Genomic DNA, 21,877 nt, shown 5'->3' with positions numbered 1-21,877 from the left:
AATGTGAAGAAATTGCTGTTAAGTGCTGACATTGTAATCTTCATTGCATTCGAGCTGCTCACTCCTGGAGACGGTTGGTTCGGGTTGTAAAGGGAAAGCTGAGGCTGTTATCTCCATGTGTGCGTGTTGTAAGTTAGACTCCATGAGCTTTCCAATTACAACGTCTGCACCCGAGGGCCCAGTTTGAGGTAATTGCTTTTAAGGATCGCCCGACAACCCGAGGCCTGCTGTAATGACACTGTATCTCTGCTCTATGTGCTCAAATTATTCTATTTGCATTTATTAAAGCTGTTTTTGTGAACCCATAGATAGACAGAGCGCTGTTTTTGTTTTTTCTCTCTCAGTCTCGGTAAAGGCGAAGCTTTCATATCTGTCCCCTGCTGCAGGGCATGTTGACGCTTGCTGTAGATTAATTAAACGTCTACAATTACAGCAGGAACTTATGCAGGTGTCTGACATTCAGGGTGAGAAGGAAACAAACAGCCTAATTGAATCAAGCTTGTCACTTATAACTGATTTACCTCTGTGACTGATTTCATATTGCAACTCAGCTGGCTGCCTTCTCTTTTTAACTTGCAGTCAGAGCTGTTCCTGTTACCCAGGGCTTTGTGATTGTGCGTTTTGTCAGGTACAAAGGCTGTTCGGCAGCAGCAGCCAGCACAGTTGTTTCAGTGACAAAGCCTCCATCTCTTCCCATAATCCGGAGTTTTTCCTCAGACAAACTGCTGCTGTCGGAGTTGTTATAAGGTCAGCTGTCATATTAGCTGAGGAGGTAAGGTGTGTGTGCTGGTGTGAGTGAGCACACCGTTTCTTCTAGACAGTGTTGTATAGCAGCGTTTGTGATGGATGGGTGGATGGTTTAAAAAAATAATAATAATAATTTAAAAATTTTAATTTTGTGCTTCTTCACCTTTGCCTGTGTTTACCTGATAAAGTGATCCTCTGTATGTCAGCGGCTGAGCAACAAAATTCAATTCAAAAAATTGAATTTCAACTGATAAAGGGTCCACATCATTTTTGTTACTTCAGTGTGCTTGTGCAAAGTAGCTGGATAACTCAGAGCAGGTAGATGCTCATACAGCGAGAGAGTCCAAAATGTCTGACATGCTAAGTGTCCAACAAATCTTCAACAGATTGGTTTGGGAACTAATCAGGCATTGTGACCTTCTGGGATAAATATCTTGTGGTATCATTTACAAAGAACTAAGTTTCCTAATGCAGGAAGTCTGGACCAACTTTCAGTTTAGAGGGTCCAAGTTTCTAATTCCTAGTGGTGTTCCCCAATAGATAATGCAGAAACTGGTTTAAGCTGGTGGTGAGGAGCTCTAACAGCAAATTCACGTATGGGTAAACTTTATCCTTGTACTCTGTGTTACTCTAACCATAATGAGGCTGGATGTTAAGTCCTTGATTCCACTGTTGGACAGAGAGCCGCAGAGGGAAACCCTGGTGTTATGTATGTTATGAGCAAATCATTGGTTGAAGGAGCTACAAGCACTGAATATTTTGTAAGAATTTATTTTAGATGCCTTGAATTCAAGGAGACTTTGAGGCTAAGCCTGTCCAGCTTCCCTCAGCTCTGCATCCTATCAGATCAGCAGGAGAAGAGAGGTTTTTAGCATTATTATGCTAATGGCTCCACATGCTTCTGCGTCTGTGTCTAGTCAGTTACATTGCAGAAATGCTTGATACAATGTAGAAAAAAAGACATTAGCTTTATATTGCTATATTTTAAAATACCGATATCAGTATCAGCCCACAGAACACAAAAGGTGTCACACTCCAGCACTCAAGTTATTAATGTGAGGTGTCATTATGATGGACAACTTCATTAATGGTGTTTAAATTTGATAGTGTTTTTGTCACATTCCAAAAGTATCTGTGTGTTCAGCACAATAAAGTTATTTTTTAGAGAGAAACAGACACGTGAACTGTGATATAAAAAGAAGAAACGTTTCTGGATATTTCTCAGAGACCATTTGCCCCTCCTCTCCAATCTGCACCAGGGTACCTTTGAGCGAGGCTTCTCACAGCCATGAGGTGGAAGTGCACGTGGCAACAAGTGATATGGATATTTAAAAAAAAAACTGGTTCAGTCTGCACTGCTGTAGTCAAAAGAAGATTATTTCCATCTGCAGTAATTTATATTTGGCAGCATATTTCTGTCAGACATAAAGCACACTGAAGTTAAGTTAGAAACGGTATGAAAACAGTGAGCTGGGGTGGAGGTTTGGTGGAAAATTGCTTGCGGATACAAAAAACCTAGAACTTGATATCATTTCTAAAAGTAGAAAAAGATTTTAACATTTAAGATTCTTTATCACGTTTTCTTGACAGTTTTCAAAGATTTTTCTAGGATAGCTTTTATTTTATTTTATTTTATTTTTTTATTCGTTTTTGTCATTTAACCGGTTGCTAACTGTGGATAAACTAGAACATGAAGTAGGGACATCCATTACCATAGCCTGACCATTTTAGTGCATCACTGTCGCGTTTGGCCATGAGCAGTTATCTGGCTCTTCAGATGTTAGCAAACTATTCTGATAGCTACCTGTCACTACATCAGTGCGTTTTCTGAGCTGACACTATAACACTTGCACTCTTGGCATATTGACAATTGCTCCTTTTCCTCACCTTATCAGCCACCAATAATAAAACCTTTAATTATCTAAAAGTCTACAAAATGTGTATCTGTAGTGAAAGATAACTAAAGCCCCAGCCACACTGGTCTAGAAACCAGTCAGCGACCCCCTGCAACCACTGGTAGCTAGGGAAAATGTGTATTCTCTGTTGGTAACACCAATAGTGAATTGAAAATGAACATTTTAGTTATGTAGTGGTTACTGAAGTGTGTGCATCTGTAGGTCTGAGCAACTGGAGCTTTAGGCCTCGTCTTGGCTCTCAGACTGGATCAATCTATCCCATGGGACATTTTGTCAGTTGACACACAGCCTTCTCGTTAGTCTGACACTGAAACCTCAAGCCTTAATCCCAACGGTGCTTTGGAAGTTGTCACATGCAGTAAAGAAGGATTATGACTGACACAGGGTTTAAAAGACGACGGCGGCAGTCCACCTTAACTTGCATGTCTCTTGTGAATAAGCCGAACCCAGCAAAATGTTTCTCAGCAAAGCAGAAGGAAAACAGGGTAGTGATCCCTGTGCGCTCCACCTCACAGTTCAGCAGTGCAAGAGGGGGCGGAAGACCATGAGGAAAAGGAATGCTTATTCAGGCTTTTCACAGATAGGAAAGTGGGAGGAAGGAGAAATGCACGAGAAGGAAAACCGAAACTGCAAGTAATCTGACCCAGTTTTATCCTACAAACTGGTGACGCACACAGTTTTTCTATTTATTATCTTACTTCACATTGATCTGAAGTAGAGAGATGGATCTCAGGAAAAGGTTGGTCTGTCAATAGCCACTGTTTATCATAAGCCACACAGTCATGCATAAGCTATATGTCCTCAAAACATGTTTGCGGTGTGTATGTGTGTGTGTGTGGGGGGAAAAGTGGATTTTGAAAAGCTCCTGAGGCTTCACTCGTGTACTTTAGTCACCACTTAATATCTGCTAACTGTTGGAAATTGGACAGACAGTGATTCATGTAAAAGGGGGTATGGGTCGCAGCTTTGTTCAGCCACCCTGACCTGCTTTTACTTTAGGTTATGATTGCCATTATACCCACAATAAACCTGCTTTGTAGGCAACACTTTTTTAAGCTGTTTGTTTTAAGGGTCTTTGGAAAGAGCAAAGGTGACTTTAACTCCCTGGCCTGGATATTCATGACTGGAATGGCAACGTTTTTTGTAGATGTAGTTCAAATTCTTTGCACTTCACTAAACTGTACCACTCACATTTATCCTGTATTGGAGTATTAACTGCTAAGCTAATGCTAGCAGACATGCTAGCATATCTTCTTAGCTGGTTGATCTTGTTGTCCCTTTAGCACAGGACTGCTTGGACATTCTTAGGAAGAAAGTTCATTAATGAGAATCAGAGAATCTGCAGGACAGCATGTCCACCAGACTAAACAGGGGAGGAACCAGCTGGCTTGTTATCAGCGCTCAGTTCAAAACCCTCCATTTCTAATAATATGGGTATGCATTCAAGGACTTGAAAGCCTGCACTTTTGAAAAGGCATCATAAGTGGTGAGAAGTATATACAGGTTTTAGATCAAAACATGCTCCAATCCAGACGACTTTATCAGGGAATGCATTGCATATTTAAGCAAGATAATGCTAACCTGCATATTACATCTATTACAATAGATTACATTGTAGCAGAAGAGTCCCAGTGCTGAACTGGGGCCTGCCTGTTCACTTGAATTGTATATCAGACTAAAATGGGATAAGTTCCCTCTCTCAAAAGTCCAGCAGCTGGTCTCCTCACTTCCCAGAAGTTTATGGACTGTTGTTAAAGAAGAGGTGATGCTACCCAGTGGTAAACATGGCCCTGTGTAAACATGTTGCTCTTATCAAATTCAAAATGAGATAATATTTTTCACGAAATAGTAAAATGTCTCAGCTTAAACGTGTTATCTTTTGTATGTTCTGTTTTGAATAAAATATGGGTTTATGAAATTTGCAAGTCACTGCATTGTTCTTATTTACTTTTACCCAGCACCCTAACGTTTCTGGGATTGGGTTTGTACTGTGAGATAGAACTGTCTCACAGTGCAATGATGGCATGAAGCCATCATTGGGACAGACTCATTATTTTCCATCCCAGCGACTGGCATTTCACTGAACGCTGTGACTCTACAGAGCAGATAATGCATCATTGCATTTTCACAAAACTTGATTCACATTCAAGTCTTCTTGCCTGGTGACTCCGCATTTGTTTTTCTGTCACTCTGCAAGCACACAAAATAGGAAGCTCTGTTTGTTTGTTTTTTTTGACACTGTGGTAATGTCCTCTTACTGCGAACGTCACAAATTTGAATCTAAAGCTCGGTCCTATTTTCACAGCTTATCGAAAACACAAACAGTGTCCTGCTGTAATCACCACTGATTGAAGACCATGATTATGGTCTCTACTTAGGGCTCAATATTGATAATTAGACGAGCTGTTAGTCAGTAGACAACTGCCAACAATAGAGGTGTAAAAAGTACCTCATTAGGAGCCAGATTCCAACACTGGGGTAGTTAGTCTGTTAAGGAAAAAAATGCTTTAAGATGAGAAAGTCCTTAGCAATCTCCACCCACAGCATGGACTGAAGTTGTTGGGGGTTGGTGGAGTATCAAAAATAGTCCTAATTTTTAAGCTGTAATGTAGATTTATTATAAAAGTCTTCATATAAATATTCAAAATAAATAACTTCCACTCTTAGATTCTTTCTGAACACGAAGTTCCCAGTATACTTTGTTTTTAATTAGCCTCAATAATGTAAACCTTACTTAGGGCCTTTAATGTCTATAACACAGCAGCCTTTCTTACTTCAGGTCTTAGATAAGTAGTTTAAAATTCTGTTTCATGTCCAATCAAACAACATCCATCCGAGGTTTATTTCTCAGCAGGTGTTCTGTTTCCGAGTGGAGCTGATCTCGGTGTTAAAGCCATAAATCAGCGTCATAATTACCCCAGACTCTCTGTATGAGCTCCGACATCTTTTCTGTACCAGACACACTTATTCTTGTTGTGACTGGACCCTTGGCACCTCCCATGTATAAAGATTAAATATTAACTTTGCTCTTTTCCAAGTGACTGGACTAAGCATTCGCATGTTCAGTCTGCTGACTCAGTCAAAGAGGAAACAAAGAAATGATGTGAAGCGTGCCCTTTTCCCCGATATCCATTGATTATTCGGTATCACACTGATGGGATTAGAGGTTTATGTACCGCCCGAAGCACATCTGCAAAGTTTTGGGTTGAGTAGACTCATTCCATTTTTCACTCAATTATATTGAATATCCCTGTAACCTCGCAGTCATGTGTCACCTGTCACTGTTCGCTAACTCGAACAGTCTTTAATTTTTATTTTTGGAGGGGGAGGGGATGATAGAACATAAGAGCTATAGCAGGGTCAACAGTGATGTTAGCACAGCTCTGGTAGAGTATAGAGACGGAAAGCCCCAAAGCAAAGACACAGCTCAAATATTTTATGAGTGGGGACACTGCAAGCTTAAAAATGAATTAAGCAATGTTGGAACCAGTCCAAAGTGTTGGTGTTTTAAGACTTTTCTGCCCTATCTCAAAGATTTTGGGGTATGTAATGGATGTTTTTTGTTGCAGTATTGAACCAGAGTCTTCTCCCTTCATCAGTATAGATGTTTCACTAATCCCTTAGTCTGTTTTCTGGTAAAAAACTAACGTATCCTGGTCCAAATCCATCTGAAACTCCTGAGAAATGATCCCTGCTGCCTCGTCAAAGCTAATGCTACAAGTAAGCGCTCAGAAATGAAATAAAAAAACAGAAGTCATATGATAAGATGCCGGGGGGCTTTAATGTGATTCTGCAGCCTGTGGCTTAGCCAGAGATGGGGGTGGTTTGATGTAGACATTGGTGACAGGGGAAGATATAAATGATACTGACAGTGAATCACACAGTTGACATGCTGCGTCACACCTTTGTCACAGCCTTGGCTTGGAGATGTTACTGTCAGCACGTTGTTTTTTGTGTCACACGTCTATCGTCTAGTGAACTGTTTTAAAGGAGAAAAAGGTCTTAGAGGAAAAGTAGAGAAAAACTAAAAACTATAGGAAAGCTGTACCAGTTATATCTTTAAATGATTAACACTGTTTTGCAAATTTGACGTGTCGTTTTGGCATTGTAGTTTTCCTGCCACAAGCTTTTCTATTTTGGGATCTGCAAGACGTGCAGATTTTGTCAAAATGGTTGGCCAGTAAACTAATTATATTGTAATTTGTTTGAGTCACCACAAAATACAGAGTGCAGAATTTGAAAAAGCACAGCAGGGCAGGTTTTTGCTAGTGTAATGGTTTCAAATGGATCAAATGGCTTTTAACTACACAAGCAGTATTTAATTGTTAATGTTATTGTTAATCTGTGGTTCTCTTCCACGGCTTTGGTGCTTCTGGTTCCCCTCACCTCCAACCAGTCGCGGCAAATGCCCGCCCCTCCCTGAGCCTGGTTCCTCAGGTTTCTTCCTGTTAAAAGGGAGTTTTTCCTTCCCACTCACGCCAAGTGCTTGCCCATAGGGGGTTGTTTGATTGTTGGGGTTTTTCTGTATTATTGTAGGTTCTTCATGTTACAGTATAAAGCACCTTGAGGCGACTACTGTTGTACTTTGTTATGAATTGAGTGTCTTCGTTTTGCCTTTTCTCCTGACCTTACTGAACATAACAGTGCAGAAAGTGAGCTTTGTGGAAAAGTGGGGCTTAAAAGCATGTGACTTCAAAAAGGGACTTGTGTGACTGTTTGTTGTTTAACTGTCATTGTGTCTGTTGTTTGGTTTGAACGCTGCTGAAAGCCCCTATTGTGTTTGAAGCATAGCTAAGCAAAACTGACAAGCTTCCCTCATACACTGAGAAGATAAAGTCAGTAGAAAAACAGTCATTTTAAATAGACTGCTTATCATCTCTCTGCATATGGAGCTGCTTGAATACATGCATGTATCTGTGTAAGCATCTGTGGTTGACATATCCGCTGTAAATGATATGGATTATGGTTAAAAATAAATTCTAGCTGGCTAAATACATTGGGAGTAGTTGGCATTGTGCCAAAACGGCCGTTATGGATAGAAAAAGTGTTGGATGAAGTGTGAAAGGAAATCTGATTTTGATTTCCATCCTCTGTTTTGAAAAGGTTCTCTCGGAATTAGCTTAACAAACTGTAGGGAGTAAGAAATCAACCCCCCAAGAAATCAACTAGATTTGGTCTGAGCCCCTCAAAGTTTAGTTCATTATTCAGTTCATTACCTCCCTCTTATGTCTTCTGTGCTCTGTTTCCTCCTCTTCCCCACTGCATTTGCTCCATTTGCCTTTCTGCTCCATCTTCCCCCTCCAACCAACCCTTCCTTCCTCCTTGCTGTTAGCAGAGCTGTCAGAAGTGTTTGAAGTGATTTCTCACTGCGTCTCCTCGACAGTCCTAGATCAGGATGCCTTGGGTGGTGTTCGGCGCCCCGGCCTTAAATAAGAGCTTACTTTTCTATCCGCGGGATGGTTACCGTGCCCTTTCTGTGAAGTCGTTCCCAGTGCAGCTCCTTTGAATGCTCCCCTGGGCACCATTCGTGCTGCCTGGATTGAAGCACGCAGTTTTATAAAAATGTATGTCAACTTGGGGCAGATGCACTTCTCCCAACTTTTATTTGTTATTTTGTATCACTGGTGGCTCTAATGATGTGTTTAGGCTTTGTAGCTGCAGGCTATTTGTTCGCTGGCAGGCGCTCTGTAGTATGTCCTCATGCAATTATACTCCCATAGTACACACACATAATAAAACCTCAGAGTAATGACCAGAACATCTGTGTCTCTAATAACAGACACGTTATCGCCTTTTGCACCCTCATAACTGACGTTTCTGGTATTTTTTTTGAACACAATATCATTTTAATTTCCAAAACCATCTGGAAGGCATGAATGTGAGAATTCCAAACAGTTGCATAGTTCTCAGAAACACATTGTATAACCACAAGCTTTGTTTACATTGGTTTTTACTGGGATATGTCTTTAATCCTCTTATATAAAATAAATCTTTAGCATTGCCTTTTATCATTTGGGTAATACCAGCCCTACTGGCTTCTCTTCATTGGCTTCACAATTGCGTTTGACTTTATTTACTTTATATAAAACGTCCCGAATGACCACACCCCATCACATCTTAAAGACCTCATAGTACCATATTATCCCAATAGTTCACCTACCTGTCAGAGTGCAGGCTTAAATTGTGCTTACTGAAGTTTTTAAAAAAGAAGTTGGAGGTGGAGCCTTCAGGTGTCAGAGCTCTCTCCTGTGGAATAAGCTTCTGTTGGGGTTCAGGACTCGGACGTCCTCTAAGACTGGGCTTCAAATTGTCCTTTTTGGTAAAACCTAGTTACAGCTGGATCAGGTGCTAGTGGACGTGGTGTTTTGCTCTGGTTTCCATGGTTTCCTTGTGTTCTGTGTTTTTTATTGGCTCTTTCTTCTTGTTCCACCAGCCAGTCACAACTGATGACTGTTCCTGCCTGAGTCTGGTGCTTTGGCTTTAAAGGGAGTTCATTGTCCCCACTATCGCCAAATGCTCCAGTGTTGTAGGGTTTCTACCTTAACATCTAAAGTAGCGGTCCCCAACCTTTTTTGCGCCATGGATCGGTTTATGTCCGACACTATTTTCACAGGCCTTTAAGGTGTCGCGGATAAATACAACAAGTACCGGTACCAAAAAAAAGAAGATTTATTCATAACACAAGGGAAAAGACTCAGGGAAACTGAGTTAACAATAAAAATGATCAAAAATAACGCTAAAAACCGATGAAAACTCTGAAAACCATACACTCAACTCTCGCGGCCCGGTACCAAACGACTCACGGACTGGTACCGGTCCGTGGCCCGGGGGTTGGGGACCGCTGATCTAAAGCACCCTGACTGTTGTTGTGAGCCGGTACTAGATACACAAAATTGAGTTCTTTTTCATAACTAGCAGGAACTGTGCCTGCGGATTACCACCTGGAAGGTCAGCCCCATTCTACTTCTTGTGCTATCAACAGCAGTTTGATTTCAAGCACACTCTCTGGGCTTAGGGCCCAATTCATTTAGCTGTTGACAATTTGCAGCTATTTGACAAGCCAGCATTTGTGTACAGTGGTAAAACCTCTCATGCTGAAAAAGAAGTCAAAAGTGCCTCGCTAACACTTTAAAGTACATTGTTAGCAACTTCCTCCTGAAGTTTTTATGGCAGATTGGCCTTCACAGCTACAGCGTCACATTTACTGGCCAATAAGAGATCCAGTAATGAGGAAATTTAAATGAAAGAAGTGCATTAAGAGATCCTATTATCTCAACACTTGCACTGTATCAGTTATACAACTGAAAATAATGAGGAAGCTTTATATTACCGAGCAGTCTTATCTTTTTATTTTGTCTAGGGAGCAGGCTGCCTTTTTCACTTTCATCTGTCCCCATTTGGTTTGTTTCCTCCCCTTTAGTATCTGACTCAGCTCTAGGGTTTCCTGTGGAGCCATTTAAAACGATGGAACTGTACTCATTTAAGAGAGAGTGAAATATTGGACTTTACTGAGAGTCTGAGGAGCACATTCACCAAAAACCCTCAGGGCTTTGCATACGTGAGTTAGTAATGATTGCTTTATAGTACTCCATGTAACAAATGTGTCTAAACTCTGTGAGTGTTACATGAAGCAAGCTGGATTATATAATAAAGCAACATGTTTTTGAGCTTCTGTATAGTTTTATCCCTCAAAAAGACTGCTATTGTCATCACCCCCTGGCAGCATAGATACCCAAGTTTGTGAATACAGTAACTTTCCAGCAAGGTGATGCAGGATTGTCACATTCATGGCACACATGTATCTACTATTAAAAATCTCACACGAGTTTAAATCCCAGTGACTTTGACCCCAAGATCAGGGATCAAGTGTTTTAAAAGTCTTGTGAATGCAATAACTAAACAAAATTGTCAGGTAGGATTTTCAAATTCATACCATAGGTGTATCTCCTAGGAGACCGAGGTGTAGCACTGGCGGCTGCAAGTAATTTAGAAATTTCTTGTTTAAAATAATATAATATGCAGATTGTGAACACTTCCAGCTTTAATCCCTCGTGTTTTTGTTTGTTTGGGGTTTTTTTTCACAGTTTGGTCATCTTGTATAGCCATCAAACCAAAAAGAACAAGAGTCTGTTTTTTCATTGACAACCCTATAATTTATCTATAAATCAATTTCTACTCCCGCTTGAAGGCTAATAATATATATTTATGTCCATGTTGCTCAGTATCCATATACACAAACCCCCAGTTGTGCACAAAGTCCACAGCATGGCTCTTGGTGAATGTCCTGAATGAATTAAAGTGAAACCCAGTGAACCTAGAGGTAGGGGCCTTTAACCTGCATTCTGTATGATGGCCAGCAGGGGGCAAATTTTGTATTTGCAAAAAGAAGTTTTGTTGTAAAGGAGTCTACAGGTGAATGACCTTTGGCTCCTCTGCTCTATGAACTCTTTGCTGATGACTCTACAGTCTCATTTGCTCATTTCATCTGTTCAGCTTCTTCTGTTTCAGCTTCAGATCCACTCCAGGCTCAACATACCTGTTTTCAAAACAACAAGATGGTGATGGTCTCAGTGCTTAAGGCTTTAAAATCAAGATCAGCCATTGTTATGGTGTCTTGACTTTTTATATACAGTCTGTCAGGTAGAAGATTACCTACTGCTTCTGAACTTTTTCATTTTTTGCTGTCCTCTCCTGCAAAACTTTAATCAGACCAGTGAACCCAATAAAAATGAACTCTATGTTGCCATTTTTTGACTGCTCCGCTGACACTAGCACCCCTCGCCACAGGTGTCGTTTAGTAGCGCTTCCCATGCTTTGAATGATCTGACCGTGGGGGAGAAACTTGCTGGGACGTCCACTCCCGGGAAAACTGGCAAATGTCTTGAATGTTTTATATGCGTGAATAATCTTTAACTGTGGATTTGTTTGGAAATGGTCATATAACCTATGCATAGCAGCAGCTTCTTTAAGGTTGTTGCTGATATCTAATAAGGACCTGCTTATTTCTATTACATCCTGATACAGGGCAGAGAGAGGGTGTACATGCGTCAGGACTGTACATCCTCAGCTATGACCGTTTAATATCTAAATGAAAGAAAGAAGCTGTAGATGGCTTATTCTGCAGCCTGTTACTAACTAGTAAATAAACTAGTGAATGGCAGCTTCTCCCTTTGTAGCCATGTCATTTAACAGAAGGTGAAAAAGATTTTTTAAAATGGATAGCTGCTGAAGCCTGCTTGGGAGGTGACTTGAATGAGTTTTGTGAGAGTAAGTAGCGTGTGTGTCTGTGGGTGGTTGGATTAATAGCTGAGGATTTAGATTGGATGTAATGATGCAGAGCAGAAAGCAATGGGGGAAGCCATTCCCCTCCCGCCCCCTGCTGTCCCCATTGTTAATATTTGGAAAGAATGGTGGGATGTGGGTATGGAAATATTCATGTGATACACATCCTGATAAACGGGCCCATATAGCGTGATGGGCGTGCTCAGGCAGCGTGATACAGTACATTGATGGATTGGCTTTTCTTCTCCGTTGTCTCCAGATAAATAATAATTAGTTCCTCATATCCACTCTTGCCCTCACAGCTCAGCCTCACATTACCCTCTCACCGCTGAGGTTCCAACTTCTGGCTCTGGAGATTAAACTTCTTGTTAGTTCAGGGGATCTGAGCTCGTTTGTTGTAACACAAGCGCAGCCCTTTTGCTCACAGACACCGTCTGCAGGGGTCCGCTGTAAACCGTCATGTCACGAAACCTCTCCACAGATATAAGCCGACATCTGACCTTTAATGAACACAAAGGCAGATCCCCGCTGCCGTGGGAGGCTAGCGAGGCTGTCTGACACAGTGCGGTCTAATGAGATGGGTCCTCTTGTCAGAGCCGGTGTCAGACCTTCTCAATGACCATACAAAACACCTACACACCTCATTAGCATCATGCTAATAAGCCATTCTGCTGAGGATGCCATGGAGAAACTGGAGTGGAGTGAAAAGAGGGATGGCATGTTCACAGTAATATCAAAGAATTCTTCAGCTATGTGTGCTTTCCTCCAGCTTCAACAATACCTACTCAGATGCTTCAAATTAGGGCTGCACGATTTTGCATAAAATGAGAATCACGATTTTTTTGCTTAGAATTGAGATCACGATTCTCTCACGATTTTCTTTTCCAATATAAATATTTATTGCACTTATTAACTGCACATCAACTTCGTAACAGTTGAAACTGAACATAAAAACAATAAATAAACATAAAAACAATAAATAAACATAAAAACAATAAATGCCTCACATTTTGTGGTTGCCACAAAATGTTGTACTGCTTGAAATTCCGTCTCCACCGTTGCTCGACACTGCGTGTATAGAGCAGGTAGTGCAACAATAGAAAATTAGTTGCGGGACGGCACTGTGTAGCGTTTGTCTAGGGTGTTGATCATTTTCCTAAATCCCTCGTTTTGCACAGTGTTGATATATCTTTGGTCAGGTGATAAGTAATAGCCTCCGTAATTTCTTTGTGCCTGCGGGAGTTCGACGTGTACAGGGAAGCGCTGTATAAGGTTCCCGTTATTGATGTTTGGGTGGTTGACCAGGACGAATTTTCTCCTGTCACTTTCTCGTCATCCCTGACGTGTTCTCCGTTGTTTTTTCCCTGCCAATTTGAGCATCACGGCACAGCTTCTGTATCACGTGGTATAAGGCTCCGCCCTTGTCATTTGTTGAGCAGGAAGAGGGAGTGCTTGTTTTCATGCAGATTACGTCCCGGATCAAAATGCGGTACAATCGTCATCGTCTTTTTTTTTTTTTTTTTTTTTTTTTTTTTTTTTTGAAATCGTTGTCATTTGGAAATGAGATCGCACATAAGTATGAATCGAGATCGCGATTTTCTAACGATTAATCGTGCAGCCCTACTTCAAATATACCATCAGTATAGTACATTTAAGGTGGATTCACTATATGTTTTAGTTTCTATTGACAAAGCTGTGCATAAGATGTAAGAATTTAACAACTGTCTAGTGATGGGTGTGAGATTTGTAGACTAAAAACAGATTATCGGGCTAAATGAGGACTGGTATCACGAGCAAATCATAGCATTTGTCGTGGGGTGGACTACCCATAGTAGCAAATGTGACATTTATTAATTGATATATTAATCTGCACATACTCATTAGGCTCATTTTGGTATGAAGATATGCAGATTAATGTAAGCTAGAGTGATGGTTATTCATCATGTCCAAGACATTAGTCCATAATCTGCTGTAGAGGGGAATAGGTGCGATATGGGGACTGAGAAGGTACTAGCAGTTTAATAGATGGGAGAATGTCATTCTTTCATGTTTTGAACATGTTGAAAGAGATTAAATCTGTTTATCCAGCTATCATTTTCATCTTGGAAGAGATGACTATATTAAAAATAGGACTGAAACTAAAGATTATTTGGATAGTCGGCTAAGCATTTAAAAGCAGGCACTTTTTCCGTTCATGATGTTTCAAAGTTGTTGTTTTTTTTAATTAAATGCTCTTTTTTTGCTAAGTGACATTGCTTTCATGTGTTTTTGCAAAGTATGAAGCCACAGCTCACAGCTAACTAGCCTAGCACAAAGGCAGGAAATAGGTAAAATGCTAGCATTGTTCTGACGGAAAGTAACAAAATTAAGCACCTTTAAATCTTATTGAATGTTTTAATAGTGCGAACTGAAAATATTCCCCAGGATCTAATAAATATCAGGCTTTATAAGTTCTCATAAATAATCTTGTGTCATTTCTTTAGGGGCCAGAAACGTAAGCACGAGGAAGATAAGGAGGAAGACAATGTCGACAGCAACAACACAGAAGACAAGGAAGAAGGGGAGAAGTTTGTCGACGAATCTTCCAAAGACTCTAACGAGGAAGAAGAAGGCAGTAACTCGGAGGAAGATGAGATGGCCGCCGCCTTGGAGGCAGAGCTAAATGACTTTATGTGATGATGAAATTAAGGGGCTCAAAGACAACAAAAATAAAACCCCAGTCTCCCATAAAATGGTACCTAAACAATTATTTTTCTGCTTGGGATCTGTGTGTAATTAGGATGTATGAGTGTTGTAATAGAAAATAAAGAAGACAAAAAAAAGATTATCCTGTACAGAAAGGATGTGTTGTATAAAAATCAAGACAAAAATAAAGACTTAGATTTTTGTAGCATTGATGTATAACCTTTTTGTCAAAAATAACAAAATGCAACAAAAAAACCTTTGATGTTAACATTTTATTGTAACATAAAAAACCTGTAGGACACATGAAATTTGATACATTTTGTTTTTCTATTACGATTTTTATATTGTTGAGAAACAAATGAGTGAAATCATAACATGTAAATTTTGCTGATTGTACATGCCAAAGAGTTTGAGATAGTTTTACTAAGGCCTGCAGCTAAATATTTTACTCTTGACTTCCAGTTTTATTTTTATTTTTGGCCTCTTTGACAGTTTTTTTGTGTTATGAATGCAACCAGCGGATCTAGACATATGAATGTGTTTCCACAGCTTGTTTCTTCCTCTTCGTTGTGTTTGTACATTTGGTACATTTGCGAAAATGAGATCAACTGTTGAGTCTTTTGTGCTCTATAACCATGAAGTGATCCCAACTTTGTTTTTAATATGGCTCACATTTCCTTCATCTGCTACCTTAATTGTTGATCCTTTTGCTAGAATGGATACCTTCCTTTTACTTATCTCCCACTGGAGCCAATCACCAATTGACAAAAGAAACAAAATCTCAATTCCCTTATCTAGTTTGGGTTTTTAATCTGATTTCCTTGTAAGATTTCATTTGTAGCTCAGCATTCTGTGATTTGATGGACTAGTCTGATATTTTGGGAAATATTTCTTGTCAAGAGGCGACCACCTGTAGCTGGCCCAATGTGGGGGATGGATAAGTGACAAATAATTTGATAATAAAATATTTGTTTTATTCTCCTTTTTATGCAAAACCTTTGCCAGTTTTTGCTTTCCCAGTGTGAAGATTTTACTCTTTCTTTCTCATGTACGATGGTAAATATTTGGTCAACTGTAGTAAGGCAAAAGGAAAAAAAATACCTCAGTCTTTTGACAGCCATTTTTCTGTGTTGATATTATGTTGAAAAAACTGCTGATTGATTAGTCATGAAAATAATTGTCAGGTTATCAGTAATGAAAATAAAGGTCACTTATTAAGAAATGAAGATGTTGTTTCATTAAAACAATACATTTTATATCTGTTTTTTCGGGGGTTGGGGGAATGCTAAGCTGTCTGGGATACATGACATCATTAACTCTTAAGATATTTCCCAAAATGTGAGCTATTCATTTAACTGTAAGTGGTATAAAAAGCAAAGTTAGTTACTATTGTGGTTTCTTTCCAGACGCTAGTACACATTCTTGTAGTACTGGTTAGTGCGCTAATTTCAACAGTTGCGGGATTAGCATACACGATAACCACATTAGCCGACTGTGGTAGTCAAGCTAGCTGTTGTATTTGGCTAACATTTTCAACTCCTCTTAGATTCAAAAGAGAACATCAAAATAGTTCATCCTACAATGAAGAAGACTCCACAAGATATAACTAACTTTAAAGAAAAATGCTACAATTAGCTGGGTTGCTAGCTACCATTGGCATTCTCTAGATGTGTCCTTGATCCAACACAGCTGATTCAAATGGCTAAATTACCTCCTCAACATATCTTGAAGTTCTCCGGAGGCCTGGTAATGAACTAATCAGGTGATTCAGGTGTGTTGACCCAGGGTGATATCTAAAACCTGCAGGATACTGGCCCTCAGGGCCTGGAGTTGTCCACCACTGACAATGCATCATACTTTTTTTGACAGTCCCTTGCTTTCTACTGTCTTAGATGGCACCCCATGATAGAGTGTGAAGAGTTTCACACACATTTTTTTTTTTTTAATTTGACATCCAAGTAATTAGTGCACTATTGTAGCGATATTCGCATGAACCCATTCAAAAAAGTCAAATAGCCCAGGCTTGAGAGACAGCCCTTTAAAACAACAACAACATATACATACCATACTTTTAGACAAACAAGCAAATTGAGAATTTACCACAAAATGTATGGATACATCGACTCAGCAGTGAAAACTTGTTCAAACATTTTAATCTTTCGTTACTGTGGGTATTAGCTGGGAATGGGAATCAACATTAGCTTGTTGCTGCCCATTAAACATTGCTCTGCTGTTATATACCACCCACACTGGCTGACTGGTGTTAAATTGTGTTTTTATGAATTTGCAGGACATTCCTGTGTGCTGTGGTCACATTTGTGATTTATTTTTTCTAAACTAATGAGGCTGTGTTATCACTTACATGATATTGGGGGGGACAATTCTGACAAAAAAAACAAAAAAACAATAGCAGCGTGACATAAGGACCTTGCAGAAAGCCATGCCTTTGGCAAGATTCTTGTGTAATAGAAAAATGATTGTTGCTTCAGCCTAATTTTTCAAGAGATATTTGTTCGTATCTTCCCGCAGGAAATGATCAACTGTCCCTACTCGCATGTGGCAGCGTGGAGAGAAAGCAGCACAAAACAGCATCTCATTCTTTGTTTTTGGTGGTATCTGCCTGTAGTTCAGGCACATCGGTGACGATACACATTCCAGTTTTTTCTTTTTGAACAGACTAACAGACTAATGGAGCATGTGCTGCATGAGGGTTGCTTACGTTCACCCCTGGGGTTTGGCATCTGTTTAGTGTCAAACCTATAGCACTGAGTCTGTTTTCTTTTTCTTCTCACTTGCAGAACTCAGCAGTGACATATTTTGCATTTCAGCTAATTCAATAAAATTACTGTCCTAAAGCAGGAGGGCTGGTGTCTGTTTGAGTCTCTGTTCAGTAAAAGTTTTACATTTTACTTTGTTTCACCTTTTATGCCCCAAAACTGTGACAGTGATTGACAGCCATACTTGTTTGTGTTGGTGTGGATTTTATGGTGACTTTCAACAGAAAGAACAGTTGACATGTAAAGTCTTTATTTCCAACGTAACCTAGAGAGAAAAGATACTTTCTTTTAATAAAGCTGTTTCTAGAGAACACAGTAGTTTTGTGTTGGTTTTTGTTCTGGGATGATATATTTTTACATATTGAACTTAACCACCTTTAACATCTTAATCATACTCGGGATGAAGTCAGTTGGCCCTTTGCCGTCTGTTCCTAGTTGAGTTTTAAACATTGGAATCATATTGTGTATGACAGCAATAGACTCCCACCAGGAGATGCCACTCGCTTAATGGTCTCAGTGTCATAAAAATAACCAACAGAATTAGCCTTCATTCCATCTTGCCGCTTGGGTTTGTGCAACCTGAAAAGAACCTCTGCTTCTGTTTTCTTTCCTACTACAAAGACGCAAACAGCCTCATTACTGGAGTCTACAAACAGCAGAAGTCATCAGTTTGCAATTCTAGATGCAGGAGGGAAACAAAGACCGAAAGAATCATCTATGGATGGCAAACACATAACATTTCCTTCTGTGCTGTGTTTGTCAGGGCACGGCGATGCCTGGGGTTTTATGGCCAGAAAAAGAAACACATCTGTGATATTACTCTATCATCTTGTCATTCAGTCAGAGTAATGGGTGTTCAGGTGTGATGTTGATTACACAGGACACAGCAGGATAAATCACGGTCATAAAGTCTATTAAAAGCGCAACTCTGCCAGATCTGTTATGGTGCTTGATGTGTTTCTTTCCTGGAACGGCTGATCGTCGGCTGCCTTAAAAGCCAAAGCAAACAGCAGTAAATGGAGGCCCTTTTCCTGCCCGTGCGCAAGGCCAGTATCATCCTCTGCTGTGAATTTGCAGAGCTATAGTGCTCAGCAGTGCTTTGATGTCCACATTTGAATGTAAATTAGGCTTATTTTGTAGCTTCAATTTAGACTACATGGTCCTAAAACCTCCTTCCTGCAGAGAGGAACTTACCTTAACTGCCAAATTGCATCACAAAAGCCTTTTTTGTAGAATCCGGCTTTATGGCTGTGGATACAAGAAGTGTGACCTTTCTTTGAATATAAATGTTGACAACCTGCAAACACAAAATCATGTTATGTTTACTGCCTGGTGTGTGGCCAGATCAACACATTTTTAAGGCAGCAAACATTTTTATGGCAACTCCAGGGTGCTGTAAATAAATGCTGTAACATTTGGACAGTTGTCATCAGTGATAAAAAAAAGAAAAAGAAACAGAAATAAAGAAAGAGAAATCGTTAAACATATAAATAGTTAAATTCAGTTTTAATGTATGTATATAGTTTTGTGTTGGTTTTTGTTCTGGGATGATATATTTTTACATTTTGAACTTAAGTATCAAATCACAACAACAGTCACCTTAAGGTGCTTTATATTGTAAGGTAAAGACCCTACAAGAACACAGAGAAAAACTCCACAATGAGCACTTGGTGACAGTGGGAAGGAAAGGCTCCCTTTTCACAGGAAGAAACTTTCAGCACTGTTCAGGTGTAACAGCTGGCTCTGAGTCACATTGTTGCCTTTCACTTTAATAAATACCATTTACAACAGTGTTTCACAACCACTGTGCCGTGGCACATAGAGTACTAATCAGGTGGAAACAGATAACCTTCCATGGCACACCTAAGCAACCGGCATGAATAACGGGCAGAACAATTACATTCTCTTCCACTAGAGGGCAGTACAACTACCTGCACTAATTAAAAGGGTTACCAACTGCCAGTAAAACAGAAGAAGACTAAGGAGAATTTACATAATAGTCATGCTGTGAGTGAGACAATGCAGCGCGTAATAGCGATAGATAAATATTTGATAAGACAATCTGACTGAGAAAATTCCGACCTGAATGAAGGCCCTACCATGAGTAGTGGTCAGAAGAAAGCAAAAAAGGTATACTGGGGACAAACCAAATTCCGCTAGTTATCAGTATGCTTTTCGCGACATTTTTGTTTAGTGGTGTTCCGTGTGATTTTTCTAATGTGAAATATGTGCCGTGGCACCAAAAGGTTGGAAAACCCTGATTTGCAGTATGCATATAGCACAGTAACAGCATAGCTAACGATGGCTAATACTAAGTGTACCAAATGTTCTTCACTCTGTTAGCAAGTTTGCTGATTGTGGCAATTCCACTGAAATTCTGCAGCAAAACTGACATTTTAAAAGTTGTTAAAGTTCCGAGGAAAAAAAAAGTAAGAAGTTTATTTTAAAGCCCTGGAGGAATCTAGTAAACAGGTCGTTCAGTTATTTGCCTTATTATATATAAGCAGACAAAACTGCTGTTTAGTCTAGAATGCAAATGAGACTTTAGATCTTTCCTCCAGACGTAACCTAAAGATTGAACAAAATGGAAAAATGCTTTCTTTGCTCGTGAGACAGCTGATGACAGCTGCTCCCACTTGTAGTTATCTCAGCTCTTACTTCTGCTGAGGCTGATTTTATTCTTGTATCTTTGTCCTAACCGTGTCCTGAACACGATTGACAAACTATAAAGCCGGTGACGCACTTTGGTCTGACTGACAGCTGAGGTCAGATCCGCCTACACTGCGTCTGAGAGCAGCTCTGATGGCTTTAAAGAGTGCCTCAAATTGAGTATAATGATATCTGTCTTTCACACAATAAAATGAAAGAAAGCTTTAGGGTTTGATAGTCATTTACCTGACCTTGTGTTGGATTCCACCTTAACAGAGGTGTCAGCTCTGTATATTGGTGTGTAAAATGCTTTAGAAGGAACATAATAAAACAAGTTATAAAATAGCTTGATAATTAGATACATTGGAATAAAAAAAAATCATATATGTATGTGTATATATATATATATATATATATATATATATATATATATATATATATACACACACATATACATATATGAATAAGATTATAATATCCATATACATTTAAAATTAGCCACACACTACATTATTTTGAATTGCTTCCCAGCAGCAATTTGTTGACCAGAGAGAATTAGAAAGTCAGTTACACTCAGTGACTATGAGCGACAATGAATGAATGAATGGCTTGCAAAGTGAAGTGGGATCTAAGTTAAACCTTTCTTATCTTTGAGACAAACGGTTTAAATGATAACCACTGAAGGTGCAGGGTGCCCCACATTGACAAATAACAACATGATGAATAAATTAGAGGGCTACCCATGAAACCAGAATCGGGAGTGTCCGCTTTATGTGCCTATCCATTCTCTGTATAGTAGATGTTGGTAGTAAAGCAGACAGGAGTACTGGAATTGAATTTGATTAATCTTTATTAGTTTAATTTTCAACAGCCATTGTATCCCCACAGTGATGTGAAAAAGAACATTTATACAGGCATCTAAGCAGTCCTGTGAGAACTTAGTATATTCTTACCTACTTCCCAGGTGCACTTGATCAAATGATCATCAGTAAGTGTGACCACTTTGTCTGTTTGCTGCTTCATTGTGTTTCTATGGCCTCTGGTCGCCATGTTGGTATTAATTGGTTCCAGTGTGGACGGATGTTTCTAAACAAGTCCATCATTCTTCAGTGACAAGTATTCCTCACAAGTGGAAAACATTGAAGACAGTTGCCAGTCTTCCCAGTAGTGGACGTCCCAGCAACCCACCTGAAACTCAGACTCTGCAGTGGCCAGATAAACTCCGAAAACCGAAGAGCTACATCTCAGTTAGCATATTTAATATTAAAGTACAATTATGAAAATGTCATTTCTTTATAAGATAAGATAAGATAAGATAAGATAAGATAAGATGACCTTTATTAGTCCCACACGTGGGAAATTTGTTTTGTCACAGCAGGAAGTGGACAGTGCAAAAGTTATGAAGGACAATTAGAATAAAATAAAATAAGAATAAATACAGTACACAACTGTACAGAATAGAATAAAAATAGAATACTATATACAGTAGAATAAAATAGAATAAAATATACAATAGGATAAAAATAGAATACAAATGCTATATACAACTCAGTAAAAATACAACGGTGCCAGAAAGATTATTGCACATTTGTGTTATTGCACATTTGTGGATGTGTGTGTATGATCAGTTAAAATTCACAGTTCTTAAGGTCCCACAACAGAATTTCAGTCAGATAAAGTTCTAAACTTTGAGAAGTGAGCCTTTGATCATTTCAGACTAATACTGTGGACACACTGATGCAAACGACTGGTGGCACTGATTCTTCAGTCAGGTAGGAATAAGCCCTTGTTGCAGAAACGGTTAAAAAAATCATGCCATGA

At 39.5% G+C, this 21,877-nt stretch overlaps 1 protein-coding gene across 3 annotated transcripts in view; it reads left to right on the top strand.

Moving 5' to 3' along the window:
• ctdp1 (CTD (carboxy-terminal domain, RNA polymerase II, polypeptide A) phosphatase, subunit 1) overlaps positions 1-15,615 on the top strand; it is an 83,186-nt gene extending 67,571 nt beyond the window's left edge. For 2 of the 3 annotated variants that reach the window (XM_065471271.1, XM_065471270.1), the window contains exon 13: positions 14,429-15,615. In XM_065471271.1, the coding sequence (XP_065327343.1) occupies positions 14,429-14,621 (193 nt within the window). In that variant the 3' untranslated portion in view covers positions 14,622-15,615. The remainder of the gene's footprint in view (positions 1-14,428) is intronic. The other variant, XM_065471272.1, reaches the window with a different exon arrangement.
• The last annotated feature ends 6,262 nt before the right edge of the window (positions 15,616-21,877 follow it).

This window comes from Pelmatolapia mariae, linkage group LG22, assembly GCF_036321145.2.
Source record: "Pelmatolapia mariae isolate MD_Pm_ZW linkage group LG22, Pm_UMD_F_2, whole genome shotgun sequence".
In the NCBI taxonomy this organism is placed as follows: Eukaryota; Metazoa; Chordata; class Actinopteri; order Cichliformes; family Cichlidae; genus Pelmatolapia; species Pelmatolapia mariae.
The sequence above is the reverse complement of the archived record's forward strand: the minus strand, read 5'-3'. Positions and strand labels throughout refer to the sequence as shown.